Source organism: Caloenas nicobarica, chromosome 3 (assembly GCF_036013445.1).
Source record: "Caloenas nicobarica isolate bCalNic1 chromosome 3, bCalNic1.hap1, whole genome shotgun sequence".
Classification (NCBI taxonomy): domain Eukaryota; kingdom Metazoa; phylum Chordata; class Aves; order Columbiformes; family Columbidae; genus Caloenas; species Caloenas nicobarica.
Window position 1 is genome coordinate 121,073,817 of NC_088247.1, and position 11,029 is coordinate 121,084,845.

At 39.9% G+C, this 11,029-nt stretch overlaps 1 protein-coding gene across 1 annotated transcript in view; it reads right to left on the bottom strand.

The window, feature by feature from the left end:
- The window catches only part of ACYP2 (acylphosphatase 2), a 31,017-nt gene extending 20,640 nt beyond the window's left edge, over window positions 1-10,377 (bottom strand). Inside the window, exons 1-3 of the mRNA XM_065630766.1 lie at window positions 10,037-10,377; window positions 9,444-9,460; window positions 7,069-7,178 (exon numbers count right to left, since the gene is read on the bottom strand). Of these exons, the coding sequence (XP_065486838.1) occupies window positions 7,069-7,178; window positions 9,444-9,460; window positions 10,037-10,106 (197 nt within the window). The 5' untranslated portion in view covers window positions 10,107-10,377. The remainder of the gene's footprint in view (window positions 1-7,068; window positions 7,179-9,443; window positions 9,461-10,036) is intronic.
- Window positions 10,378-11,029: the final 652 nt, after the last annotated feature.

The following is an 11,029-nucleotide window of genomic DNA, read 5'->3' on the forward strand; positions in this document are numbered from 1 at the left end:
CTCTCACAAAAAAATCCAGGAAAAAAAAGCAAAATAAAAATCAGCCAAATGGAGCGTGGTCACCTTGCAAAGCATCACGGGAGCCCTGTTTGCCTGAGCTGTTGTAAAGCTGACCACATCCTAGCTATGACTTTTTTTTAAACATAAGTAGACATCACAAGTGATGTTTGTGATGAACAGCAGGGAACAGCAATGTGTTTTCCTGTTCCTGAAGGCAAGAAATACTGCTCAAGAAACAGAGCTTCCCAGCCAAGTAGAACACAGCACAAGCAACAATAGATTGCAGCAGCACCAAAAAATTCTGCATATATACTCGCAACCTCAGACAGGTTACAGGTGTGCTTCACTGGAAAACAGGCAGCTGACCTAAGTGTTTGAACATACTCACCTCCAAAAGGAACTGAATTTGCACCCCAACAAACTGGTTTTCATTAGAATATGCTGCCAGTTTGCCTACAAGGCTGCTAGGCAGCCTGAGCTTTCAAAGTTCACAGCCCCAAGACAGTTGTGCAATTCAGACTTGCTCGAGACCAACCCTTCCAACACTCCTGGCTCTGCAGCAACCTCTGCAGAGCTCTGGTCCTTCCAGATCTCGGTTTCCAGGTTCCAGCTTTCAGATCCACAGCCTGTGAAAGCAGGGCAGGTCAGGGAGATCTCACACAGGCAGCAGCTGCTTTTCTCCAACCCTCCTAGAACACTGAGCCAAGCCACCTCATTTTCGTAGACTTAAAAATCTCCTCTCCAAAACACTGAGCCATCTACATTTAAAGATTTTAAACCTACACAGATTGACAGTGGCATATAGCTGTGTTGTCTGAAAAGCTTCCTAGGACTGACCTTGAAATCTGATTTCAAGGAATGGCTTATATGATACAATGAGCAGGGGAAAAAGGCTCAGGGTTGGCATTTGTACAGCATAACAGGATTTCAGGTGAGTTCATATATGGCAGACCAAACCTGCTCAGATCCAAAAATATGATGACTGAAATCTCATTAAAAGATTGCTGGGAGATTTGTGAGCAGGAATAGATTAGGTTTGCAGCTCCAGATGGTTTGTTTTCCAGTAAATATTAAAATTGTAAGGCTTAGAGTCAAAAAAGGGAAGGAAAACTATTTGTCCAGGACCCTCTTCCATCAGAATGGTCACTGAGAGTTCAAGGAATCCTTTTCCAAACCTAGTATCAGCTGCCCATTTTAAACCCTGCTTTTCTTTCATTAAGTTCTGAACTCTTTCCAGACTTTTTGTTCCTTTAGCAACGGGGAAACGAGCAGAAAGAGCCCACAGCATCACTGCATAGGAGCACAAGTCTGAACACCGCTGGAAAGTACTTAAAGTACACAGCAGAGTATTCATTATAGATTAAAACAGTCAGCTGTTTTACCCCAGCTACAGAAAAAACACCACAAAGAATAACAGCTCTGGAAAGAAAGCTTCTAATCCAGTAACACACAGTGAACGCAGTAAATCAACTTGAGAGCAAAAGGATGTCAGACCAAGCCCAGTGCCTCCTCCAAGTTTATATAAATTATTTTCTGTAAAGAGGCTTCAGGATCCCCTTCAGAGGGGCCACATAAAACAAAGATATGAGAAGTACTGTTAACTCTGCGGGATACTTGGTAACATCCAGCACAGTTCAAGGGGAAAAATCTCAGGGTACCATATTAAGCAAATAAACACTATTTCCCTGGAATGCAAGAGGAGGGAGTGGAGGGAGGAGATCGGAAAAAAAACCCACCAAGGTAAAATTGAGTTATACATCAGCATGTCCAGCTTCTCTGAACTTTTCACTCAAGTGCCTTTGTGTTATTTTCCATAGCAGCCTTCTGGGTATATCACGGATGGCTCAAATGCACTCAAAAACCCAAACCGCTTCCTTGGCTGTACAAGTGTCCCCTGCAGGTTCATTTCTACCATTATGCCTAAGTTAAGGTGCAAAGTAGTGTTACAGTTTCTTCTCCTAAGTAAAATCTAGATTGACCTGAATTTTTAAAAATCCTTTTAAAACGGAAAAACACCTCAAAGTGCAGACTAAAACCTGTTCATTTTATATCTCAACATAAATTGCATATTAAGATCTAGAATTCCGCTCAAGGAACCCAGTCATATTCTAAATACAGAGGGTTTTTTTACTAGCACTTAGTTCCATTTCATGCCATCAGGGCTACTCTCTGCAAACAATTAAAAACTGTATTGAGGAAAAAAATATTTATTCAATGCCACTTGGTACAGACAGGAACCTTGGATACACCTGACTAATGAAACAGAGAATGACAGTTGTGATATTAACTAATACAGAGTTCCTTTCTCCCCTTTTATGTTGTAAAAATTTAGATTTTTTCTATGCAAACACACACAAGTCATTTTCAAGTCTCATATCATTTATATGTTTAATATTTCCTCTTCTTACCTGATATCAATATTAAAAATTAAAACATTCAAATTAAATTAGTATTAATTTACTAATTAAAAAACACCTCCAAGACAAGCAATCTATATTTCATAACATGCCTTTCTACAAAGACAAGAAGAATAATTACTATGCTCTTATATACTACTTGGGTCTAAAAAATGTCCAAAGATTTTACGTTTTGATGTGTCACCCTGATTTGAAATCTTTGATTTTTGGAATAAATTCTGAACACTACAAGATTCTTATTACTTAGTTATCTATTAAAAAAGGAAGATAAGTCATCATTCAGAGTTCCAAAAATTCTCCCAGGAAGGTGATTTCTAGCCCATCAATGCAAGTTGCTATGGCAACCACCACAACGACTACAAGGGCTCTAACCTTATTTGATGAATAAAATGGAAAATAATATCACAAGGTACTATGATGAAAAACCCCGTGCTACAAGTCTTGCTGGAAAAAAAGAAACTAAAGGACTACCTCCTCTAACCCATTTAAAAATATCTAGGCTGGCAAAAAAAGCCTTCAGCTTACCATAAAACCTTACATCATCATGTTTATGAAATGTTGCGAGACTGATCTTCTTGGGACTTCAGTATTCTTTGGCTTACAGACCAGTAAAAGACTGAAAATGAGCTTTTAGTATCCAAGGAGAACGGGTGTTATCTGCATGGAGAAGTAGCAGCAAACAGACAAGGCTATAAAATACAGTAGGAAAAAGGTAATGAAGAATATGGATTCTGCCGTAAGTATCTAAAAATAGGTTCACTTCAAATGAAGCATTTATAGGTGAAAGTATCTACAGAACGAACAGCTCCATCTAGAGGTTACAAAGCAGGGGATATTAAAGCAAACTTCTGCAAGATCTCCCAAGTAAAATAAAAAAAATGGCTTCAAAATATTTTTATGTAAACATTACTTGATCTTTGAGAATCTAAAAGTTTTTCATTACAAGCCAACTAGAGAAATCTTGACATGAAAAATCAAACCCTGGTCATTCATGTCTCAAGCTCCCTGCATTTCAGTGAAATTCCCACTGAAATCCTAGCCTTGGAGAAGTCAGGAAATTTGGCCAGCTTTCAGTGTGATTGAGATTTCACCACCACAGAATGCAAACCAAAGAAGTCTGCCTTTCAGCACCACAACAAAAATTTTATCTTTGTTCAGCACTAAGTGAATGGTTCAACAAGGAATGAAACTTCTTGCACATGCAACACTTTTCAGGTCCAAATCCTTCATACTTACCTACTATTTTCCACTTATTTCTGCCACAGTCAGAATGCCCCTGCTAAGTTGTTAAATGCTCCAGAACAAACTATTTTGCATGTCATCTTTTGAAGTAATTAGTCATAATCATATTTTATGTCTGCAGGGAAACAATTACTTCCACATTTTAGGACAAAATCCAGGCTCCAGCACAACTGCTGGAGAAACTCCAGCAGGCTCGGGTAAAAGCTACTCAAGACTCTCCAAAGATCACCAGCTACCTGGCCAACCGATTTTTTCTAACATATCCTCACTTCACTGGAGAAGTTGAAGTATGGATAATCACACCTCCAGCTCTCCTGCTTTAGATCTTATTTTCTCTGCCTTATACTGGTTCTGGTCACTACCTCAAACCTACACTTGCATTACAATAATGCTTAAAATAGATCACTAGGACTGGCCTCATCATTCCTTCCAGATTATATTTTACCTTGCAGCCTGCAATAAAAAAATATAAGAATAATCACAAAGGCATTGTTTCTTGAGCCTGTCCTGGACACTTCCGAGCTGTGCCTCACAATACAAGCAGTGACACAAAGTAGAACAAAAAGGGTCAGAAAATCAGGAGCAAAGGAGCTCTGCTGGAAAACGGTTGGGTTGGAGCTCTGCCACACTCCTGCTCCAGAACAAAGGCAGGCTTTGGGATTCACTCTACACTCTCGTACCATTGGAGTGCCTCACGGTGTTTTTCTCACGTGTCTTACGCTTTCCCTATCTTTAACCTCTTCACACTCCTCTCCCTCATGCCTCCCTCCCATATTGCTTTTTCTGTTTCCCTGTTCTAGAACTGCACTTGCTCATGGCACCCCTACTCTCTTTTTAGACTATGTCCTCGATTCTTCTTAGCATCATGAAAAGATAAATGCTTATGATAGGCTAAAACACTCCTTCCATCAGGAAAGCACTAACAAGCCAGAACCAGTAAAAGAACTGAGAAATCATTTTATTCCCACTAATATATGATTTTTAAAACTCCAAGTGCTGCAACTCTGAAAAATCAGGTATTTCATGCCTGAAGTTTAATTTGTAAACTTATGCAAGTGTGGAAATACCTGTCCAAAAGACACTGCGCAAACTTCTTGAAAAATTTCTGCAAGATACCACATCATTCCAATATTTGAAATAGCACTCACCAGGAATCTTTCTTAAAACATCTTTCAGTACTGATTCACATCCTGTATTTCACTGAAAAGCATTCTATTTCCTTGAACATAGAGATCTCCAAATTTTTAAGTGTCATACACATACAGTCTCTTAAGTTGTGACTAGCTAGCAAATACAAACCAGAGCTTACACAGGAAGTTGGTGACAAAATTTCCTCCTAATTATTTATCCCAGTTCAAATACAAATGTGTATTTACGATTACTGGTTTATATTAATTTGCCATAGCAGAAGCAAGCCTCATTTTGTTCTCATTTAATATAGCATTTTAAACAACTTCTGAATGTAGAACACAGTATTGTGAAGTCCTAGGAAGCACAACTGAGTATTAGAAAACAACAAAACACTGTAAGCTCTAGAAAAAACTTTTGAAAGCTCAAACCTATTTTGACCTTCTATTAACATGTTTTATCAGAGAGAAATAAGGGCTTTCAAAGTAGCTATTCATATACAATTGCTCTTTTTTCATGTGCAAGTTCACCAATTTAATGCCAAAAATAAACCCACTACCTTTTCCACACAGGGAGCAAGGAGAAGCGCAGTTTTTCCTTCAGCACTCTACATCAAGGTCTCCAATTTAATAACACGTATCTCAACACGCACTTCAACATTGCAACATTATTCCCACATCAGAGGAAAACAGCGATTTCCAGCAATTTCAGAAAACGCAGCAACTCAAACCAGCTTTTTATTTGCTCTGAATAACAAGCACAATGTACATGAAAAGCTTCAGCATTGTTTTCTTGTCACAATCCAGCTTGCTGATCCTACTTGAAATTGTCTAACAATCGAAAAAATAAACTTTTGGAATAGTGTGTAGGCCATCACATCTTTTGAGAACAAGTCCAGTCTTGTTAGTCTAATCTTGCAGAGAGATCCTCTATTACACACAAACTTTCTGGGTTTGGGGTAAGCACCATTTCCTTTGAATCCCATTAACACACATAAGGGAGAAAGGACAGACAGAACACTGCAATCTGCAGGAAACCTAGTTCATGCAAATACAAGAAATAGCAGGAGCTAAACTGTGCTTTCACTTAAACAAATGCAAATAAACAAACTGGGTGGAAATTTCTAAATAAACAAGTACTCCAACAAATAGAAACCAAACCTGGATTTCTCACATGTTCTTTTTCAGTGTTCAGAATTAACTAGAGAGATGGCACCAAGGTGCTACATTTACAAAATATTTAAAACAAGCTATTAACAAAGGTCTTCCAGCACATCAGTATAAACTTGACCTAGGAAACAAACAACCCATGTTGCTCTGCCTTTGTGAGTGTTTTACAGTCCAAGATTAGCAACCTCATATTAAGCTCCAGATCCAAAAAATTCCTACAAGTACTTCTGTCACATTAGATAATCACATATGAATCTCTTCACCTGAAAGTGTAACACCCTTTTATCTGCAAAAAGTCAAATTAGATTTATCTAAATTCGGTTTTGAAGCAGCTCCTGTATCAGAAACTGCTGGCTGAACTTGCACTGATAATTGCCCATCCATAATAAAGTTACAAAGGAAAGTTTTACCATCACTTATTCTTTGTTGAGAGAACAAACCACTGAAGGATTTTTAAAAACTCCCAACAATCTCCCTATATACACTTGCAGAAAATGATAGTTGGAAGCAACTGAATTAGGCTTTGTGCTTTTCCAGGCATCATTTCCTCAGAGCAATAGCTGTAAGCATTTGGAAACTGGCAGTTTCATAAAGAAAATCATACCCATTATTTAAAGACAACAAATATTTCAAAATTTATTTCCAGATAGAGACTAGAGACCTTTGCTGAAATGTGTATCAACTTTTTTTTTTTAAACCGGGGTGGAGGAAAAAAAATAATAAAAATCATACTTAAACACAGTTTCCTTTAAATTGATTTAAGCATGGGCTCAGTAAGCATTTCAACAAGTTTTTCTAGTCTGTTTCTTTACAGAGATATTTTTAAGAATTAAAAACCAGATCTGTGCTCACTTGTATGAATAAAGGCTTTTTCTTCATTTCATAATAAAAGAATATGCTAGGGAAATACGCTGACAAACTGATGATACACACTATTTTTAAAGCTTAAAGACTCTTTTTACAGCTTAAAAGAATATATCTCAACTCCTCAAAACCAAAACTGGTTATTGAAAGTATTATTACATTACTGACATATGAATCTACTTGTCACTTTGGATTAAAAGTGTTTCTATAAACAACTTTAAGACTTAAAAAACTACAAAAATACTTACATTGCGTTTACTTTATCTTCTGGGCCCTGAACCTGGCCCGTTACGGTTCCTTGACTGGTATTTTTCACCCAGCCAACCACTCCTAATTTCCTGGCTTCCTCTTCTGTGTACTGATTCAAAAAAGAATGAAAAAGGACAATCGGTGTCAACGCATACACTGCATGTACACCACTTAAAACCCCACTTGCATTTTCATAGCTTTAAGGCCTACAGTTAACAAAAAAAATTCCATAGATAATGGTATACCCAGCCATTAAGATATTCCTGCCAGCTCTGAAGTTGCAGAAGCAGACAACTTTTGAATAAGAGTAAGATTTTACATATACATCATAAATGCATAAATTGATTCACACTTCCATTTTCACAGCTTTTTATACTTTTCTTCAAAAAAACTACATATATGATGGTTCCCAGCAGGACATTACACTGCTCATAATAAAAGTAATCCACCTCTTTGCTTTATCATTTGTACACACACAGAAATCTGATGGTGTGAGGTTTTATTCAGTCACAGGGAGGCCAAAGACTTGCTCCCCTTATTTTAGGAACTTTTAACACAATTTCAATCACAAAGGACTCTACTAACCTCACGACACTCCCTTGTACCTACCCTATTCCTTTCTATAGCTCTTATCAGTGCTCATTTGCCTCTTCAACAATCAGCTTCTAAACTCATTAAATTTGCTACATTTACAAACTTAAGAGCTCCTTTTCTCCAATTTCATTTTAAATCCTTTCCACCTGACTTTCACCCTTTAAATTCTAACCCCAACAGCTGCATTACTACAAACAAAAAACAGCAAATGTCAATTTAATTATACTGCTTTCCTAAGATTTTTGTGATACAACAAATTGTGGTTTCCCAGCTACTCAGTTATTGTGATGAAACCAGGAACTTCCACATACGCTGTGGTTTGGTGTTGTGGGGGGTTTGTGTGTATGTGTTTTTCTTGCTTGTCTGGGTTTTTGTTGTTGTGTGTGTTTGTTTTTAAACAACAAACTTACTTTGTCTTTCATGTACACATGAAATAGACGCATGGTTTTCATGATTCATGTCTTGAACACGCAAACAGTAGGGAACAGAAAGCCTGTTTTGTGGAAATCCACTAAATTTTTGTTCCATGTAGGCCAATAAAAAACTAGCACTATTAGGCAATACACAGTACTTCATCAATAGCAAACTTATTCAGATTAAAGGTACTTCCTCTGTTTAGCTTCTTGCACATTTAGTAACAGTGTATAAGACTACATGGCCCATGTTTTTATCTTGTATTACAGAACATCAACAGTCTGATGGCTCTAACAATAATATCTGAGTTTTCAATACATTTTTATAAGAAATAAACATTTTAGAGTAAGTGCATCAATACCTAAGACAATACATGGATACTAAAAGTGTGCACTGCATTAGTAACCACTTTAGACACTTATTCTAATACCAAAGTTCAGATCAATATGACAACATTCCAAAAGATGAAATAAATTTTGGGGTCATCTAGGCAATGAAAAGGTGTTGCTAACTATGAAGAGTATTTTCCAAGTTGATGACTAGCAGCTTGTCCATACAAACTTGTCCAAAAGTATGAGAATGCAGCTGATAAGCTGTTTCTCAGTAGTGTTTATTAGCTCAGGACTGGCACTGTGGTATGTTCACATGGCCCCAGGTGAGCCCAAAACAAGGCAGAGTAAACTCATACCTGCCTATCACTGCGTGTGGACACGCTCTTTCCAATGACAGAATAACTAAATTCAAGGCATACTACATTGTAATCCTCTATCCATTTAAATTTTGCGCTATTTCACAATGCATATAAACTATGCATAAGAAATTTTAGGTCTAATATGAAGCATGGACCATGATTTTCAGACAAAGAACTGTTCTTATTTGAAACGTCCTCTTGTTTCTTGGGTTTCTGCAAAATGTGAAACTACCTGCTGCATGATCAGAGCTGGTGGAGACATTTGCCTGGGCTATGAGTTTGCATGTTTGCAGCACACTGTCACAAGGAAACACAACAACCTGCTTCAAATACTGGTGCTTTAATTGCCATTTAAAAAAAAAATAAAGTGGAACACGTTTCAGAAACAAAGAAAGATCTTCAGATTTAACCTTTCTAAAGATTAACATGTTGTAATGCTCTTGTGGCTGTTTTATCACAAGTAATCCAAACAAGTAACACATTAGTAAGCTTTCAGAAATACATTTTAATAACAGTAATATAATTTTTTTTCCTTTTAAATCCACTTGCAATACTTAGCCATCTAAGTGAGCACTGAACACAGCAGTTGGATATGTTTACAGACCTGCTGCCGTATTTTTAGCACTGGAAATACTATACTTTAAAGTAGAACCAGTAAATAGGACATCACCTTACCATCCTGAAACAAACACCTAGGAAAGAAAGAAAGAAAGAGACGTTAGAATAATTTGAAATAATAGCACTTCTAGGAATTTCTCTTAATATAAAGTTACAGTAAGCTGCATACAAGTCATCCGCAGTCTTTTCTTACAGAAATCTCAGAGAGTAGTTATGACATTTTAACATTGGGCGAACCCTACGGAACTTGGGTACAAGCAGGCCTCGAGCCTTCCCTTCAAAACCCGACTATTTTCACTAACGCGGTTAGCACCTGCGGTTTTCTGAGGAAGATGCTGCAGCATGGGAATCACCTTTGAGACAATTTCCACTCTAAAGCTTTGCTGCCGACCCGCGCGGGGGGGGACACGACACATTCCCACAGAACCGCGCTGACAGAGACGCGGGCGGCGAAGTGTTTTTGACAGAACAGTCTGTGCTCTCCAAGAAACGCGCCGCGGCCTGCAGGGCGGACATATTTACAGCCTTTTCACCGCCTTTCTCCTCAGGGACAAGAGGCCGGCGGGGCCGCCTCAGCCCGCGCGCGCATGCGCGGCCGCCGCCTCAGCGTCCCTCAGCCCCCCCCCGCCATCACACAAGCCCCTCTGTACCTTGCACTCGCCCAAACACTTCATAATCCACCGACTTGAGCGCGCTGGAGGCCTTCCCCAGGGCAGACATGGCGGTCGCAAGGGCGAAGGAAGAGCCGCTGCCGCGTCCTGGCGCTGCTCCCCGGGCCGCGGCCGAGCGGGGCCGCCGCGTCCCCTCAGCGGGCGGCGGCCGGACGGGAGCGCGCGGGGCTGGCGCTTCCCGCGTCAGCGGCCCGGCCGCCCCCGAGCGGGACGGGGCAGCGGGGGACAGCACACCCCAAACTGAGCCCGGCGGGGCACAGCTGCCCCTCGCTTCCCCGCCTCAGCGGCGTGTGGTGAGGCACTCACTGAGCCCTGCTGAGGGCGTGCCTCCCTCTCGTGTTTCTACACGTTGAGAGAGCAAAGGTCTGAACGGGACTGTCTCCTCTTCCAGGGCTGGTGCTGCAGGTGCACCCCACATGGAGCAGGAGAGTTTTCTTGAGACCACTCAGGTCTCCTTACATCTGCCCTGGACTTGTTCTCAGAAGGGACTCCATTCCTGTCACCGTCCTCGAGAGCTCCCTGGCTTCTGACTGATAAGGTGGAAAGGTAAGTAGTTTGAAAGATAACACATACAATACCCCCCCAAACCCAGATTTATCTTGGGCATCCCACCCTGGCAAGGCCGTGTGACTGACTTTTCTCACATCTCCACATTAAAGCTTTCACCCAGAGTTTTAAAAGCTCCTTTCCCTACTGTGCAGAGGCAAATACTGCAGCAGCAGGCCTTGGAAACAAAGTTCACCTCATGCAAACTATTCTCCAAACCTTCGCTGATGCCTATCAGTCCTCATGTGTTCGTTAGCAAACCTTTCCAGAAGTGTTTGCATATAATTTATTTTAGGTAGATGCTACGTATGCAAAAATACAGGCCAAAACCTGGTGGTTTAGTAGGCGGAGTCTCCAACTGAACACCACAAAGATTTTCTGTCTGCTTGCAGTTTAAGTTCTTCCCACCTCCCAATTTGCTTTTCC